This window comes from Tauraco erythrolophus, chromosome 19 (assembly GCF_009769465.1).
Source record: "Tauraco erythrolophus isolate bTauEry1 chromosome 19, bTauEry1.pri, whole genome shotgun sequence".
NCBI lineage: Eukaryota > Metazoa > Chordata > Aves > Musophagiformes > Musophagidae > Tauraco > Tauraco erythrolophus.
The window spans coordinates 7,608,819-7,628,786 of NC_141483.1; the positions used below are offsets into that span (position 1 = coordinate 7,608,819).

The 19,968-nt window shown below is 42.5% G+C and overlaps 1 protein-coding gene across 3 annotated transcripts in view; it reads right to left on the reverse strand.

Annotated features, from left to right (window-relative positions):
* The window catches only part of ARVCF (ARVCF delta catenin family member), a 168,737-nt gene that overhangs the window by 87,846 nt on the left and 60,923 nt on the right, over window positions 1-19,968 (reverse strand). For 2 of the 3 annotated variants that reach the window (XM_086623809.1, XM_086623808.1), the window contains exon 2: window positions 5,102-5,260. In XM_086623809.1, coding sequence (XP_086479935.1) covers window positions 5,102-5,260 — 159 coding nt within the window. Of the gene's footprint in view, window positions 1-5,101; window positions 5,261-13,504; window positions 13,544-19,968 lie in introns of all 3 variants that reach the window. The other variant, XM_086623807.1, reaches the window with a different exon arrangement.

Here is a 19,968-nt window from a genome sequence, read left to right on the forward strand (position 1 = left end):
TCCAAGTATGCTTTAAATGTATTTGCAATTCTTTATTCCCTGTAAACTATATTAGGGTTTCAACCACAGTAAAAAAGGAAAAAGTTCCAATATACCAACTTATTCAGGCCGTCTGTCTGCAACCAAAATCCGATGAGACTGAAAGTTGGTGCTTTAATTGCTGTCCTGTCCCTGTCGAGTGTTCTGTCCCCCCTCCAGATACCACTACATTTCAGGTCTACTGACCTTACCATTGTTGTCCTCCTCCAGATAGCAATTATTTTGTTAAATAATTCCTCCACAGGCCCCATGATAATGTTTTCCCTAATTCTGTTTCTAGAAATACATTTGCCAACAGAACACAAAGGAAACATCTGAGGAAAATACATTTGTTGAAAATACATTTGCCAAGAGAACACAAAGGAAACACATTTGAGGCAGATTCTGTATTTTTCTGTCCCTCATCCTTCTATTTGACTTGAAGAAAAGAGAACAAACATGAGACTATCCAGTGATTGAACTTACCGGATGCATGTGCAGATGGTACAAATAGGCCCCTCGAAGTGCACAGTACCGAGAGGAAGACAGACAGTACTGAAATTTCAGTTGAAGTGGGCTGTCGCGGTCAAATGCAGTCATCTTAACCAGTACCTATAATTTTGCCTTCCATTTTGTTATTGACGTTTGGTTTTGGTTTGCCCCCTTTTTTTTTTTGTAAATTAAGTACATTATAAAAGCTAACAGGGCTAAAAATTTTGTTGAAACTATGTCACAAACCAAAAAACAGACGAGAAGGAATGCGTGAGGATAAAAACATTCTGACACTTCTGAGAGCTTATTTTTTAACTAAGGACTGTAAAAATTAATCAGCCCAAGCAGGCTGAAGCTATTACCTTTCTATTAAATGCTGTGTAAGAACTCGCCCCATAGGTTTTCAAAACAACAGCTCAAATTTCTCCCTTTCAATTTTGAACTCAACATTTCACATTTTCAAAGGGCCCTCAACTTCAGCTGAAATCCATTCCTGCTCTATTACCCAATTCCCTTGAATTGCCTGCAAAGTTTCAAAGAACCATCTCTCAGGGTACCTGGCACCGCCACAACCAGAGAGTTTGAGTCACAAGCACTTTCCCACCGCTGGTGCTAGGAAGTGGGAGCAGCAGCTCATCACTGTTGGGCCACTGATCTGGCCTTGCTGAGTATTAGAAAGCAAATAGACTGGAAGTGAAACAACTTTATACACAGATTGATTCCACGGTTTATCATAAAATATCATTTTCAATGAATAAAAGTGTCCTAAATTCTCTCCAATCTTTTAGAATTTCAAAGATAGAAGGTACCTGAAGAAAGGAAAAAAAAAAAATCAAACATTAACACAAGCACACACAAATCTAATTTGCTTTACTGAGTTCTCTCCAGCCACTTAGAGACAGGGTCCCTCTGACACGTGGCAGTGTTCCAGCCGACGGGCAAGAAGTGGCAGTCTTCTCCCCAAGGTGACTTTCACTGTTTCAGCATGATACGTACTTGGCTTCCAGAGAGATTATAAAGTTGAAATGAAGTATTATCTGCTACATCTTTTGTGCAGTGAATCTTATGTAGGGACTTAGTGTAGTACTAAGAGAATAACAGTTTGAGGAAAATTACTCAGAGATATCTCTTTTTGAAAAGGCAGATGTTCTCTATTTAAAATATGTCAAATACCAAATTCTATTATGCCTTCTTCCTGCTTCACCGCTACAGGCATCTTCAAAGATGTGGGGAAAAGTGCAGCAAAATGCTGCAATGCTGTCAATGCTTCTGGATTAAGGTTGTTTACTTAATACAATACGGAAGAGAATAACCTCTATAAATTATGGTTTTGAAACAACAATAGGGAAAAAAAATAAATTAACTGCAGCATACAGGAACATTCCCATTTACAGCTTCTGCTGTGCTTCAGTTCAAGAGGAGGAATTTCAGAGGCAGTCTCCACAAAGCTAAAAGTTATACAATTTAACAAAAATAAAAAACAAATGTCCTTTAAAGATCCAAAAACACACACTAAATGTCATTATGTTGACCAATCCCCACATAATCTATCCAGTAAAAAAAGTACACATTTGGAAAACTTCTCTGGTTTCTTTGGCTCTTAAACAGGACCTGTGTTATTTACTCTGTCCGGGGAAGCATCTTGTGCTGTCACTTTCTTTGCAAGACAAATACACTAGAGATTGAGACTGGCGCTGTCCAGAAGAACCTTCTAGTTACAGAGGTAATAAAAATAGGTTTTAAACCCTTCCTCAAAGAAGCCTACAGCAAGCACAGCAATGCAGAGCATAAAAAAAAAAAAACAACTTTATTTGTATGTTGTGCTAATCACTTTGATTTAACAGATGAGACAGAGTTTTTTTTTAAAAAAAGAGAAAAGCACAAGTGCAACCCCCTAACATTTAATGGACACAAGATGACTGTCTCAACTTTAAACATTACCCTTATTAAGTAACAGATTAGATATTACTGAAAATATATGTGAGGACTCCCATCATAGGAAAAGCTGCACCTTTACAAGGATAAGAAGTACCTGCACACTAAAAGCAAGGCCAGATTCATGGGGGTTTTTTGTTAGTTGGTGGTTTTTTTAGCATTTTTTCTTTTCCTTTTTTCCTTTTTTTTTTTTTTTTTAAATCTGAGAGGGAACAGCAACACAGAACAGCAGTTTCTGCGCTCAACAGAGATCCTGCTACTGCACGCCCAGCAGACGTGTTTGCATCTCTCATCCCAGATAAATGCTTTCCTTCACTGTCCTCATCTAAGCAGCAAGGTCAGAATTTTGCCACTGCACAGAGGAACCAGGAAACTTAATTTTCTCTGTAAGGCTCTCATATGTAACGATATGACCTATAAAAGCACTGTGATGATACCTATTAGAAGTGATAGCAAGTCGATGCCAATTAACTCCAGGACACTTAACTGATGCTACAAAACCTGACTGACAACAGTTTTTATTTTCACATTCCCTATAAAAATAAAAAGCAAGTTGAAGACCAATGTGATTAAAAAAAAAAAAATTAAAAAAATTCTGACCTCAGATTCACATCTAAGAGCTGTTAAATCTATGTCATACTATCACAGCAAGGAAAAGTCAAAACAAAACCATTTCAGAGACAACAACCACCTCAGCAAAGTCACAGCACCTCTCCTGACAGAGCCAGGGCTAAGCCAACCCCATCTGTGTTTTGAGATTTCAGAATGGCTTTTGCTCAACAACTGGATTTTTTTTTTTTTTTTTTTTTTTAAGAGCTGGCCTTTTTAGCAATGAGATACCAGGAAACACCTCCGGATGGTACGTAAGTTGAAGTCAGTGGCATTAATTGAAACAACACAAATGCAGAGCAAGACAGCTAGGCACCCTGCCCCATTCCCGACACGCTTCGGTGCCTGGAATGAAATGCAGCAAGGGGAGGAATCCTTGCTCTTTGAAACGGAACAGTAGCTTTAGGGTTGCTGCTTTTTCAGTTTTCTTTTCCCATATGCAGATACAGTGCCTGTTCTGGAGCTGCCACTGTTGTCGTCTGTGGGAAGATGGAGAAATGGCAGGTACACCTCACAGAAGAAAATGGCACCTTTTATGCTATGACAAACATGCAGCTTTATCAGTGGCACGACTATTTCAGACAAACTATTTCATTCCATGTGGTCCCGTTATCTAGGGACCCCTGACAGCCTCTCCTCTATTTTTACAGTCGCAGCTATCATTTTATTCCCTTGCATAGTTGCACTTAGAGTGTCCTAAAACTATGCACTACTATTAGTGCATATAAAAAGGTGTCTATCACCACTGTAATTTTATCTCTTCCTTCCTGTAACAGTTGTTGTTGCTGCCACTAGAAAGAAAACTGAATTTCTTTCAAATAAGCTACAGATTAAATACGCTAGATTATTTGAAGAGCTAATAAAAATTTGGCGTTTTTTTTCTGCCTGTTTTATTTTTAAGACCTTTGTCTCCTTGCAACAATGAGAAAATAGGCCAGTTATACTTACCTTCTCACTAATCACAACAAACATTAAACCAGATATTCAGTTTACAGAAAAGTGTGCAGGCCTGCTGACCTCAGGAAATCAACATTCATTTACACCAACCTGAGGATGTGATGTCCTGAATAGGTATCTTAGAGGACCGCAATGCTGGAACACCAGTGAAAATCAACACTGATTTATGACCTCTGTTCAACTCCTTTTTACAGAGAAAGCAGTTGGACAGTCTATTTTTTTTTTTAAATCAGTGCTGTTCAGAAATTTTTCAAAAGGGAATCACCCATAATCTTTCACAAGACCAAAACCTAACCAAGATGTCAGCTCAACTTCAAAGACCCCAATGCCAAGGTATATTAGTGTTCCAGTGGTACCCGAAAGCACGTGAGGTAGCCATGAGCATACAGCACCTTCTCAGCAGAGACTGCAAAATTATCTTACACAAGGGAACAAAAAGACATCAGGAACACATGCAATATCTGTCATCCAGCAGAACCTGAGGTACAGGTTGCTTGAGAACACACCTAGCTTTCCCCATGCATCAGGAGTACAATTCCATTCACGAGATTGTAGCAGAACTTACAGGCTGTGGTGTTACTTAAATAGGATGCCTCTTGTTCTGAAGGACAAACACATAATCACATACTGTTATTACAGATCATAACTGATTTGTGGACACATTTCCAAGCATATTTTCCTCAGCCAAAAGTAATTTAGTCCAAGCCCTACCAACTCATCTAATACTTGTATCATCGTATGTGTTTGCAGGGCAATGCTGTGAACTGTTCCAATAAAATAAAGTGAATCTTGAAAGAATAAACAGCCTGGGATGGGGTTCTAGTGTTTTTGTTTGCTTAACCTGGATAATTTCTACTGTTCAAGTTCACAGCTCCATCAACAGCTGTATCAGCACAGCTGACAGGGAACAAACTAGACAGAGGTGAAACTGAAAAAGCCCTGAGCTCAGCTTCACTGGCAAACCAAACATTTAAAATCACTGAGGATCACAATAGCATGATTGTCATCACCCATGCTACTCCCTGCTATTTTTATTTTGTGATTAGGTGGTATATTTTGCTGTTTTCCTCATTGGTTATTAACCTCTCACCTTGGTTTCAGTTCTCCTTGTGGTTCCATCTTCAGAAGTGACAATAGACACATGGGAAGTGGGAGTGCCTGGGTCTTCCTCCACAGTAACTGTCTCTTCCACCATTTCTTGAGGCTCTTGCATCATTGCTATTGATGTCTGGTTACTGGGACTTTGTTCCTAAAGAAACAGGTAAAAAAAAAATTAAGTTTTCACCTCTACCATCATGGTATAACTACTCTATTGATTTCCGCTTTCTCAACTGAAAAACACATATTACCCAACAACTTGCAAGTAGAGATTCAGAGAAAGAAATATTTACCGTCTCAAAAAAGCATACTGCAACTACACTGGTACGGCTGAGCTCAGCTCAGCGAATGGAAATCATGTGAAGCATCTATCAAGGACTTCATATTTATAGGCAACCTACTACAGACTACTATCGTATATTTAAACCCACTTTAAACTTTCTCCTCAATGTTCGGCATAGGAGGAGTGGAATTTTTGTCTGCAAAAACATTCATTCTGTTCTGCAGTGAATAGGACCATTGGCATTCAGAGCAGTTAATCTTACACACCATTAAAAGTTATTTCCATTTGATAAAATACACTCAGTTGCAGACTATAGAAGGCTATAAAACATCAACACCTACTATTGGCTATCAAGACCTTATTAAACTGACACCTTTCTCAAACTGTCCAAAGCAATGATAATTTTAAAAAATAGATAGCTAGAGATTAATAGCTGAATTATATGAAATGCCCTTCTGACACCTTCCCTTTGCTAAGTCCCTAAGATCTAACTGGCTATAAGCTTATTTAACATTTATAACTGATAGACAACATAAAGAAAGACTAAACAGAAAGAAAGTAGATCAAAGGCTGGTTCTTGCAGGGATACTGCCCAAAGAGGACGCTTCTGCTCCTCACCAGCACTAACGTCTGAACTTTCCTTTTTCTTATGCAATTGTGTGTCTCAGCACAGAAATCAGAGAAGCTCCCCTTTGGTAGAGGAATCTTTTTCAGAAGTTTCACAGCAAGTGGTCAATAAAGAACTGGCTTACATACTGAGAAATAAGACTTTTCCCCAGCATTATGAATACTCAAACTACGTAAAATGAAATGACAGACTGTTCATTTCATTATGTGCCCTGAAGGTATTGGATTACACAGCCCTCAAAGCCAAAGTAGGGCTTCTATTTGCACATCTTGTCAAACAGGCACACAGAGAACACCCTTTATTAAGGAATATATGTATACACACACATGAATATACACAAACAGACACGCTTTTTTCCCTTAAAAAAAAGAAAGAGGAAAGGAATGACACAGGGCCCTAAATTGCAAAGCGAACGTGTTTTCCCTAAAGAAAACACCCTGGGCAGATTCAGTATACCTTTTCACATTGCAGGAAAACAAAATGATTGGGATGAAACTGTTGCTATAGAGGTGCTGAGTCGAATTACATAAAGGTTTAAATATTCTCTACCTGTGAGCATCTTTATCACCAGGGAACTACAATATTTTATTTCATAACATTTTATTTAGAAAAATTGCATTTCATCCCAATGAGGAACTTTCGATTGCCCCCTTTGCTGTGCCATGTTTTGCGCAAGTGCTGAAGGACAGTATCCTTCCAAGTGACTTTATGCTGCTGACCAGGAGTAGGGCACTCAGGTCTCATTAAGCTCCACTGGGAAAAACATCATTTAATCCTTGCGTGATCTGTAATTTGCTTTGAAACAAGCTGAGAAGTCCTTGTTCGGTTTCCTTTATTTACAGCTGTATTCTGACATTCTGGAACATGGACGTCAGTAAGGAAGCCACTTTCATTTCCAGGTAAGCACTAGTATTAACCAAGACCATGACAATAAGCTTCAGGTAATCATCTCAACCAAAACGCAACATGGACAGCCTTCACAGATAACACACGCTGGACCACCAGAGTGATGTAAGCAGGCACTACTTCCATTTCTATTGAAACCACAGAATAACTCAGGCTACAGAATCAATTAATGAGAATAAGGCTTCTGAAATCCTAAAGAAAATAACTCCTTCCAGTCTGCAGTACTTAATCATTAAGGCAAGAACTTATGATACACGCTATATTTCTTATGGTAGGGTTCAGATGTCAGATTGTGTCTTCTGCTCACCGCTTTAGAGAGGAAAACTAGCTCCTGGGACAAATATATTAATCCCTTCACGTTCTTCTTGGAGATACTATTCTAACTGCAACTCCCTTTTCCCCACCCCACAGTAAAGATTCCCTCTAAACAAAAGAATTTACACAATATTGCAATACAATAAAGACTCAGAACTTCTATTCATCTTCATGTAACCTCAGCCTTGTGAGCAGCAAAGAAATCAGTGCGTGCGGAGATTTTTTTTTTCCATTAAACCTTGTCTCTGTGAACCTCATCATCATCTCCAAGGCACTGAATGCCAAAGCTGCTTCAAGGTGGCACTTTCTCACTCCTCTCACACACGTATGCACATACACAGATCTCATCCATCATCCTCATTTCTAGCTGCATCTCGAGGTGACTGCATGAATCTACATCTCTTCATTCCCCTCCAGATCCTTCAGATGCAAACTCTGCTTTGTGATAATAAACCTGAGGAGATGGAAGATGGAAAGATATATTTTGCTCTTTGAGCTTTTGCAAAACTTTTTCTTTATGAAAAAAATAAAGTCTGCCTTTGTATTCAGACTGCCTGTGGGCAAAGGAAACCTTTAAAGCTGGGCACTTAAACATGAGCAAATTGCAAACTAGAGCATATTGACTTTAAATAAGCACTGCACTAGTTTTTATCCTCTGGCTGCTTCTAAAATGAAGATTCAAGCAGATATGGTACAGATCTGCATTCCTAAAGAGGAAAGTATTGTTAGCAAGGGACTGTCCTAAGCATCAGGAAGAATAAAAGCTTGCGATGTTCAAGGTGGATATTCCAACACAGGCAACTAATCAGACTGTATCTTCCTGTGTCTTCCTTCTTATCATGGGAGCCACTGAGGATGGCATGTGGGCAAAGAGGACAGCATATCATCCAGCTTGCTCTTCCCTGAATTAGTTCACGGAGGCAGTTCTTTGATCTCCAAGCCCAGTGCTTTCTCCACAGCTAACCTGGAGTTGTCACGAGCTAACATTAATGTAGAAAAGATGCAAACATTTTGTTATCTGCTTTTAGTTTCTATCATTAAGGATTTTAGGTCATCACAAATTGCAGAAACTGGGACACATTACCCCTTTCAACCACCTTCCTCTGTGCTTAGCTTCTAAGTCAGTATTTAGGACGCTCTTTTGCTAAATACATTTCAGCATCTCAGATACCAAACACTTGGCAGGTAAGCCTAATTATTAAGTAAAATGCAAGTTGCCAGAGAGAGCTGGAACACGACACCACTAATGAATAATCCTACCAGTAGTTCCCTGCCTGCTAGAGGTAGCTAATTCCAGTTTAGAACACCACACACTCCTTCATTTACCTTGCTGGGGGCTTTCAAAGCAAAAGCAAGCACATGGATCCTCTTTTCCTACCACACTGGCCAAGACCCTGTGGTCCTTCCTGTACCATCAAACAAGAGAGTGTTCCCCAGCACAAGAGGGATCTGCCATGCTGCAGCGATCACTGCCATCAGCTGAGCATCTCGAAAGACCAAATCTAAGGGAGATCTCCTCTTCAGAGGGAGACCATCAGGTTCCTTCACAGCTCCTACAGGTTGGCTCCCTCCTCCTCCAAGGGCTCTCTCTTTGACAAACTCGAGGCACAACAGCCATGCTACTGAAATCGTGTCAGGGAACATCAAGGACCAGCAGCTTCCCGAGGGATGTGGCACTGAGGGGGATCCTGCGGATGGCCGGGCAGGGGCCTCGCTGGCTGGGGTCTAGTTCCACAGCACTCAAGCAAGATGAGCAGGACAGCCCTGAGACGGCAGCCAGGGCCAACTCAAGAGGCAATATCACAGTGATGAGGGTGGCTCAAGGTCAACCTGGGAAGCAAATCTGCATGTCAGGGATCGGATCAGGTCCAGAGATAGCCAGGCAGGTCCACAGTGGCAAGGCAGGTCTGAGGTCAGGGTCTGGATCAATGGGGTCCATGGCCAGGCACAGGTATGGCTATGGCTCAGCTGGAGATGAGTACTCCTCCAGCATAGTCCAAGCACAGACTGAGGGCCCAGGGCTGAGCTTGAATAAAGCTCCCAGCTCTCTGGGTTGAGAATGTGGGTGAAAGCCCCATGTGACGCTAGTCAGGTCCAGTGAGGTCTGTCAGTGCCCTCAGGGCCCCGAGGGATCCCCCACAGCTCCTCTAAAATGGCAACAGGAGTTCTCTTGCAATAAACACACACATTTCAAGGTCCTATTCCCCTCCAAATTGCTAAGCATTACCCATGAGGTCCCTTTCAAATAATAATCTTTGGCTCCTTCCAAGAAGATTAGAAAACACCACCAAATTACGAGAACAGATTCCAATTCAATTATTGCATATGGTGTCAGTAGTCACAGCTTTTCTCCCTGCTTTTCTGAAAGCAGCAAATGAATCCTATCCTGTTGATCTGTGCTTGCATCTCCAGTGTGCTTTTAAAAAGCCAAGCTATTTAAAAAGAAAAACAACAAGCAATTTATCCCCAGCCTGTAAAAGTAAGTGCAGATGAAACAGCTAAAGACCTTGTAAAATAAGCAAGAATCATAAAATAACAGTAATTCTTGTTTTGTTAAAAACCAGAGTGATTTACCATTTAGGGCACATATCTCCTAGGGCTTCCTTTGTATTAGAATACTACAGCTTCTATAATCATCACCATTTCAATTCCTAGAGTTACATTTCCATCAAAGTAGTTATTTTATATCTTTTTTAATAAAAGAATAACCTCCCCCAGGAGGATCAGACATTCCACTTTAAAACAGTAAACAAAGTTATTTATTCTCTGCCACAGAAACAATTTAAAACAGTCTGGAAATAATATAAAATTGGAGATTATTACTTCCACTAAAACAGTCCCTCTTCAAAAACACTGAAAACATGTACATCGAATCATCATTCTCCCAGAGATATCCTTTGTTCAGTAGATTGCAACGCAGGCTATTCAGGCTACTGGTTACTCCAGGCTACTGTCAGATACCAAATTTTAAGGTTTTTGCAAAGCACAAAGGCTGGATTCTACATCAGCAGACATACTTGTCCTCAGCCAACCCCAGCACAGACAAAGCTCAAGTGTATCAACTCCTGTGAAACACATTACAAGTCTGGGCATAATTAACGGCACTGGACAACAATGCTAATTGAATTAAACGTGGATTCCCTCTCCTCCTCTTGCTCTTTGTTTAAATTACTTATTAAAGCTTCAATCTCCGTGAAGCATGAGATTATAATTTAAGTCCAAAGCAGGCAAACATTGGTTACATTGGTTTTGCCAAAGTCTCATGCTGACGTTCTGCCCCACTGGTCTCCTTCCAACTTAGGTCTGCGCTTCCAGCTCAGTCATGTCCTCAAGCTTGTTATGTGCCGAAGGCATGTGGAGAAAGAAAGACAAAAAAGGCAAGTCTGCAGGAACACAGCAGTTCAACATGTCTGTCTTGAGATCTGCATCAGATTGGTATCCCAATGGGACATCAAAAAGGAAGAAAATCACTGGTGGAGTTTGTTGAACCCCAAGTACTTGTGGCAGATTTTTCTCCAATAAAAGATCCAGCTCCCCAGCAGCTGAAGACACTCAAAACTGATTACTGTCTCATTCTCCTGCCTTGTCAGAGCTCCCTTTCTTTTACCATAGCCTGAAGAACCTTGCTGTGCTCTCTGCCCTGGATTTCTCTGGAGAGCTTTTTGTGCATCTCAGTAGCACAACAGCTGGTACCCAAGTTAACCAGCACACGCACATCACTGAGCCTGCCATCATCTGAGAGGCAGCTGCAGAGGAGGCTGTCTTACTCTTTTTAGATTGTGCTTCAGGAACAGAGAAACAGGTAAGCCCTCACATACAGCAGGGCACCTTCTGGAAGCACACGGAGGCCGTGTGTTCAAGGACTGCCACATGCTGCACTACTCCAGTTCAAAAAAACACAGCAAGGTCCAGGTCTTCAGCACCCAGCACGTGCCCAGTCATCCCTCTCTAAACTCTTCACAATCAGGGGAAGGACTGCTGCAAGAATGGAGCATTATGCAGGCAAAATGGCACCGGAACAACAAAAAGCAGAATATCTTGTTCCAAAATCTAGGCAGCATAAAACACTGAAAAGAGAGTTTGCAAGACAGACAATGGTTTTAAGATAGGAATACATAAATACCTACTTTGCACAGATAAACTGATCTCCACTTAGTAAGCCTACTTCTCTGGTTAAACATCATGTGAAACAAAATGTGGGGTTTATATATATAAATATATACATATGTATATATACAGCGGATTCAGCTCACTCCAACGTGACCCCACACACATTAACCTATGACAAGCTCCAAGCTCTGTCAGAGCTCTCACACAGGCTCTGCCCTAAGGCTGGTCAGTTCAGAACATAAGGAAAACGTTAGCCCTAAATGAAAGCCGGCTGTCCTGGCATGGGGTACCAGAATGAATTCAGCCACACACCACAATGCATGAACTGTTTCCTGAACGCTTACACACTTCCTTTGTCCTTTAGAAACACACACGACAAGCGACGAACAAATAATGCCAAGAGCGTTTAATGCGCCAAGGTTAAAAAGGAACATTTCAGCAACTGAAAAAAAACACCCTCAACTACAGAATTTTTGAAAAGCCACAAAGAGCAGCTTTTCTTGCAAGCAGGCATGGTAATTCACCATCTGAAGGCATCACACCTTTCAGGGAAAGCAAGAGGCAGAGGTGAAGGAGAAGGAATCAAAAACCAGACAAGGTCTGTAGTAGTAATATTCATCCCCCAAGTACTGCAGGACACACTGGGGTTCTGTTCAGCCACGCGGTAACTGCCCATCACCAGGGAAATCTACAGTGCTTGCCCAACGGTCAACAAAGAGGGCTTTTATGCTATTTTAAACAATCTGAAGTGTCTCAGTTAATGGAAGACCGGGCAATTGGCCCTCAACTATTTCTAATTGACTGGAATGATGGATGAAGCTAAAGGGAAAGCTGACCCACTGAACTTTTCCATACAAAGCTAGAAAACTGAAGGAGATTGTAAACAGTTTATAAGAACGAGAAGTGGGAGAGGCAGAATCCCAGAGGCTTTGCTCCTCTCAACCTGCTGTTGTTTCAGACCAAGGAAAACAAAGAGCTTCAACTCAGAGCAACAAACAAGAAAAAATACAGGGAAGGCCTAAACAAATAGGGTATTTTTCCCATGCTCTCCTCCCCTTTCTCCAGTAGCTACTTAGCTCTGCCATGCAAGCTGGTCCTTTGAATCAGAAAGGGCAATTTGTCACTTTGACAAGTAAGACGTCTCTCAGGGGTCTGAATTGCCTTGCCCTGCTTTTCAGATTGACTGGGTGTTAACCAAAGATGCCAAGACATTACATCTCAGTCAACTTCAACAGATGTGATCATATATACTTAAAACTTAGGTGTTAATCAGTCCCACTACACTAAAGGTAACGCTCAGCAAATCACGCGTGACCATTGATTTTCAGAACAAAACAATCCCAGTAGCTTTTGTACTGCAAAAAGGCAATACTGCTGCAATGTGACAGAGCAGTCTGCTGACCTAAACAGCTCTTAGGAGGGAAGACTGAGGATGTACATCTTCCACATAGGGAAATGGATGCATAACAGGCTCGAATTCACAGCACTTATCCTCAGGCAGCTTAAGGAGGTATCTAAATGCACAATAATTTCATTCTTTTCTCCCCCAGTGGTTCAGCAAGATCAAGTAGTAAAATAGACGGATAAGCCATTATTTTGAATATGAAAATGATAAAGGCAAAAAAAGAGAAGGAACACCTGGCACACACAGTATTAGGGCTAGCTCTGTTCCTCTTAGCTGTCAACAGCATGGCTAGTGTTTATCTGGAAAGTTTGCCCACTAGGAAACCATACTAAATGAGCAGGAAATGACTATTTCTCACCAAGATTTGTACAGAGAGTTCACTGTGATTTGCCAACCTCCCAAAGACAAACACAATGTATATTTGCATGCTTAATCTTTGACCAAACCCAGAACAGATCCAACGTGCTTCCTCTCTGGAGTCTTTCAGATGAACTAACCAAGGTTAAACTAGGGAGATTTTTAGTGGGATGAGGTTACATCACAGATTACAGTTTTCCAGCAAGCTTTTTCCTTCATCTCCACCTGCTGCTTCTACAATGCTGGCATTAAGGGTGGTGTGGGATGACTCATTTGCACATTCCTTTCTGCAAGACAGGCATTCAGCTTTCATTTCTTTTTGGCCCCACAGTGTTTGGGTTATAAATTGAACTGATGCATGTATTACTAAATATCAAGTCCACAAACTTACATGCACACAGGTGTCAGAAGTACAAGCTAGGTCCTTCATCTAAAACAAAAAAAAGAACTGTCAGTTTGTCAGAGTACAGCAGTAAGTTTATGCAGTCCGTGTGTCCCAGACTCTACCCCAGCCACTTAAACACGCCACTACTGCCTTAAACCAAAATCTGCCAGACGCAGCCTGTCAGTTTTAGGCTAACACATGCACGCCTACTTGCACTGCTACAAAACTACCTTAGAGAATTGCTTTGTTAACTTCAAGGCAGATGTAAACCATTTCTGCATTCTTTGAATTATGACCAAGACTGGAACATTATTTGGGTGTCCTAGCAGCCATATCAGATTAGTGTTAAATTTAACTAATCTCCTCACCCACCCACAATCTTGCCTGTAGACCTGAACTAGGCAACAAAAATGCTTTTTGTGGCAAAACACAATGCCACAACACACACACACACAACTAACAAAAAAAAACCCTCTTACGATCTTGAGGGAGACAGAGCAAATGGATCACTAATGAATTTCTAAGCCTGCATTCCAAGTGAGCCGTTTCTTAAATAAATTATTTCTCATTCTAGGGAATACAAAGTGATTTACAATAAATCTCATCACCCTTCTCCTAAGGAATGTGCTTGCCAATGTCTCCCACTATTAAGTACCAAAGCAGGTTTGCTTGGCACCAAGACAGCAGGACTGCTGCAGTCCAAACTGCTCCCTAAGAGATTACCGATGTTAAATCACATTCTGCGTCTTGCCCCCTCCCTCCCCCTCCCCACGCCACACCAAAAGCCACCGTCTAAATAAAACCTAGCAGGAAACGTGTGAACAGCCTCGAACAGAGGCCCAGCTCTCAATATTACGTAACTCCAGAGAGCAAAAATGTGACAGCAGGAAAGAAACTGTGCGGGAGGTCTCTGGATGACTGCAAGTCCATTTGAACACCGAAAGACACAAACAAGCCAACAAAGCCAGAGGCCGCTCCATCTGCTGTAAATCTTCCAAATGGAAGAGATTCCAGCAGAAAGACAATTTTCCCAAGTGCGATGCAGTTACTGAGCTATTTCAACTGGCCAAGAGATCACCAATGGCTTTTTCTCCCCCGTAGTCCATTTACTTCACATACTCTGTGTATTTTGTAAGACCGAGCTTACAACTGCTACTTGTACAAGCACAGACCTCACACAGACTAGAAAGACAGCAGGTAGACTTGCTAAGCCAGTGTTAAACTAGCAATGAGCAGTAGAAAGAGAAGGAAAAAAAGAAGACGAAAGCAAGCACTTGGATATTAGGGAAGATGCTGAGTAAGAACATTTCATCATCTCTATTTGGCATCTGCATGGTCCCTTCTGGGACAACTTGTTCAGCTCTCCCATCCACAGCTGGGGAAGGATGCGGATACACTGCAGTGGGCTCAGAGCACAGCTAACAGAACAGCCAGACAGAAGGATCAGAAATAGAAGGCTGAGGTACTCAATGAATTTTTTGCCTCAGTCTTCAATGGTAAAGCCTCTTGTCTTACCACCCAAGCTGTGGAAAGAACTAGCAGGGACTGTGAGGATGAACCACCGCCCACTGTACTTGAAGACCAGGTTCGAGAACATCTGAGGAACTTGAAGGTGCACAAGTCCATGGGACCTGATGAGATCCATCCGCGGGTCCTGAAGGAACTGGCGGATGAAGTTGCCAAGCCACTGGCTATTGTATTTGAGAAGTCGTGGCGGTCTGGCGAGGTCCCCGATGACTGGAAGAGAGGGAACATAACCCCCATTTTTAAAAAGGGGAACAAGGAGGACCCGGGCAACTACAGGCCGGTCAGCCTCACCTCTGTGCCTGGCAAGGTCATGGAGCAGATTCTCCTGGGAACCATGCTAAGGCACATGGAGAGCAAGGAGGTGGTGGGTGACAGCCAACATGGCTTCACCAAAGGCAGATCGTGCCTGACCAACTTGGTGGCCTTTTACGATGGGGTGACAGCATCGGTGGACAAGGGTCGACCAATGGATGTCATCTACCTGGACTTGTGCAAAGCTTTTGACACTGTCCCGCACGACATTCTTCTCTCTAAATTAGAGAGTCATGGGTTTGATGGATGGACCACTCGGTGGATAAGGAATTGGCTCAATGGCCGCACTCAGAGAGTAGTGGTCAACGGCTCAATGTCCAAGTGGAGACCGGTCACGAGTGGCGTCCCTCAGGGGTCCGTGTTGGGCCCGGCCCTCTTCAACATCTTTGTCGGTGACGTGGACAGTGGCATGGAGTGCACCCTCAGCAAGTTCGCCGATGACACCAAGCTGTGTGGTGCCGTCGACACGCTGGAAGGGAGGGATGCCATCCAGAGGGACCTTGACAGGCTGGAGAGGTGGGCCCGTACCAACCTCATGAAGTTTAACCAGGCCAAATGCAAGGTCCTACATCTGGGTCGTGGCAATCCCAGGCATAAATACAGACTGGGTGGTGATTGGATCGAGAGCAGCCCTGAGGAGAAGGACTTGGGAGTACTGGTGGACGAGAAGCTCAATATGAGCCGGCAATGTGCTCTTGCGGCCCAGAAGGCCAACCGCGTCCTGGGCTGCATCAAGAGGAGCGTGGCCAGCAGGTCGAGGGAGGTGATTCTCCCCCTCTACTCTGCCCTTGTGAGACCTCACTTGGAGTACTGCGTCCAGTTCTGGAGCCCCCAACATAAGAAGGACATGGACCAGTTGGAGAGGGTCCAGAGGAGGGCCACGAAGATGATAAGAGGGCTGGAGCACCTTTCCTATGAGGACAGGCTGAAAGAGTTGGGGCTGTTCAGCCTGGAGAAGAGGAGGCTCCGGGGTGACCTTATAGCGGTCTTCCAGTACCTCAAGGGGGCCTACAGGAAAGATGGGGAGAGGCTGTTCAGGAGGGCCAGTTATGATAGGACAAGGGGTAATGGTTTTAAAATAGAGGGAGGTAGGTTCAGGTTGGATATTAGGAAAAAATTTTTACTATGAGAGTGGTAGAACACTGGAACAGGTTGCCCAGAGAGGTGGTGGATGCTCCATCCCTGGAGACGTTCAAGGCCAGGTTGAACAAGGCCCTGAGCAACCTGATCTAGTTGGAGATATCCCTGTTCCTTGCAGGGGGGTTGGACTAGATGACCTTTGAAGGTCCCTTCCAGCCCTAACCATTCTATGATTCTATGATTCTATGAAATGTGTCTCATCCTGTCCTAAGGTCCAAGCTATTCACCTCAGAGAGAAGGTCAAGGGGTGATTAGTGATTACAGTTCAAGTGCTTCAAGGTGCAACGGAAAGTTGATAGAGAATCCTTTGGTTTCAGAGATAAAGGTTTTAACTAGTCCCAGTGCCAGGAAGCTGAGGGAGATAAGACACATATTTTGTTCTAATTTTTAGACAGCAAGTACGAGCAGTGCAAGAAAAACATATATGCCAATAGGCTGAACATATTTATTTTTAAGAAACATGTTCCTTTTTAATCAGAAACCTGATAATGAAGAGGTGCTCATGTGCATGCACAGAAGTACTCCTACTTGACTGCTACATTGCTCTGAAGATTTTTTCCAGTCTAAGAACAAATTATTTAAAGCTTGTGAAGGACTCCCCTCAGCTCGCCTCTAGCAAATTATACTTAAATTCAATAAAGAGATTTTCGCCAGCAAGGGAAGGGGCTAATGAAGGTTCCCCATTCAGCAATGATTTTGGCTTAAGGAGTTCCCTTTCCTCCCACCAGTGAGGGGCCAGCAGTACTACAAATAAGGCTGAGTTGCAAGCCAGAGCATTGTGTCAACTAAGAAATCACCGTCGCCAAGGAATCACTCTGTGTCCCATCCCCCAAAAACAGCTCCCAAAACCTGTTGTGCCAGCATAACTGAGATAGTTGCATAATAGTAGGAACCAGTGACTGATGGGCAAAAAAGAAGAGATGAGGACCATTTATTCAGGCACTGTCCCCTAGAAAACTCATAAGAAACCACTGGGTCCATTCAGTGTATAATAAGAATACCAAATGTCGACAGTCAGGCAATTCAGCAAGAACTACTACTACTCCACTATGAACATGAGTTTCAGAAAGGAAAAGTCATTTAAACTGAGGTGGAAGTCTTTTGCCCAGAGGTAAATATCTTCACTAGTAAAGTAAAATAGCTCTAAGTTTCTTAAACATGCTTGGCTTTTTTTCATTTTGTATCAGCTGTGGCTAAGTGTTCCACATGCTTGCTGGAAATACACACCTTTGTGACCACTCCTATTGGCACTGAGTATACAGTCAGCACTTCTGGATTAAAGCATCTGAATCATAAAATCCAATCATATTCACCAAGCACCCGATTGTTTATAAAGTATCTTTTTTATTATTATTTCTGATGTGCTTTTGTTTGGCACTTCACAATGGCATTCAAATATGATAAAGATTAAGACAAGACACAGCCATAGAGCCAGCAATCTAAGTCACTTTCTAACAGGTTCTCAGAGGGCTTTTCAGAGAGCCATTTCTCAATTAAACACACACAGATAACAACAAGAGATCATACAGGATGAAATTAAAAGACTTGCTATTAACGAGCATCAGTCAGAAAACTAGATTCATGCTCTGAATGCTCTACTTCCCTACAGCTGGCAAGACAAGCTGCAAGATTGCTGTTCAACCCTGGGATAGGATAGCTGTGTTTCACTCCCACTCCTTATTGCAGCTTTAGCCCAGGAAAGAGGGAATCTTTAATTTTTCCAGAGAAGCCCTGCCAAGCTAAGGCTGCAAACAGGATACGGTGTGTTAGTAAACTTCTAGCCAGCTTGCTCATACCCCGGCCAGCACTCTTCAAAGTGCCTTATTCCCTACGTACATGCTGGCAGCATTGACTACTACCTCGCTTTCATGCAAACCAGTCTCCTGTGTTAGTCTCCCTTTGTTATTTGGGATTGTACAGGATGTGTCATTTTCATCTGTTCTGGCAGAATATGCGGCATCTAGGTATCCAGCCTTGCCTTCTTTATATAAAAGGAACTGCTTCCATAAGACCCACCTTCACTATCAAAATTTTGGCAGAAATAAGCTGGTTCTTACAGTGAAACTCCCGTAAGTGCAGTAGAGGAAGAAAGTTCTCCGTAAAGCATTAGCAGCCCTTGTATCATCTATACACACAGCTGTCTTTCTCAGAGTTCAAATGAAGTTGTTTTATTTTTCTTCAAACTCTTCACAAAGAATCAAAAAATAAACAGCCAGTCATCCCACTCACCTTTTTTAAACAGTTGGACAGACTCAATCAGTACAAATTTAGCAGCAGCGAGCCCCTGCCAGTGATGGACACCCTGCCAGTGATGGACACCCTGCCAGTGATGGACACCCTGCCATCAACACTGCTCCTGCCTCCAGGACTCACCCTGACCACAGCACTGGAAATGTCCTCAGAAATACACACTAGAAGGGTTCGTTCTCCTTTGGTTTTCAGCTTTTGGGTTTACTCGGTTTCTAAGAGGAGAACGGTACCTTAGTAACTACTCACTGATTTAACAACAGATAAAACATAAGCACGGAAGAGAGTAAGTTTGCCAGCAAGGAGATGCAAAAGCAACACCAGGAGCCAAAAGCACACCCAAAAAAGATGGGATGAAGAGAAAAAAGCGTTACAAAACACACGAATCTATCTAGGAAGAGGAAAACCAAAACAATAAAGCATGGCAGGGAAAGGGCAGCAGGAGAACAGGAAAAAATGAGAAAAGACAGAATCCATCAATGGGAAGAGTAAGTGTCACGTGAAAGTCAAATCAGTGGCTTTCACATGGGAAAAAAAAAAAGCACAGTAGGAAAAGTGGAGGAGGGGGGAAGTATGAGAGAAGTATTTCAGTCTTTAATTTCATCATGTTAACACCGCTTTAGCTCACCATGTAAATCTTTCGATGAATAGTAGCTCTTTCCACGCACGGCAGTACATTAAGATTCTTTTTTAAGGCTTTCCAAACAACACAACGTCATTCTTTGGCGTTTTATGTGGTTTGCCTAGACTATGTTTTTGTTGCTAAGCTCTCATTAGGTGTATCTTGTACTGATACTTACTGACAGGGAAGAGATTATAAAATACAAGCAACGCAAACACAAGCCCAGCATTCAATTTTACACAAGCAAACACTCATGAGCAGCAGTATGATGTCTTGCCTGTGACTTACGAATACTTCTATAGAAGTTCAAGTTGAACTGATGGCACCTGAACCGTTTCAGAGGCGTGTGAGCAATTCATTTAGGAAAGGACAGAAAGGGTCTTCTTGAGGCCCTCGTGGAGAGAGAACACAACTCCAGATGTATCACGATCCACCTCCCGCACCAAAAGCTGATGTGCTACCACATCATTTCCAGCCTCCCAGCAGGACGGCTCACTGCATCTGACGCAGGAGCTTGGGATCGGGGAGCCCTGAGCCACAAATACCAGGGGAACACAAGAACAACACAAAGACGGAGCCAAATTAATAAATCTTGCTTACAAGGGATGACAGCTAGCAAGTC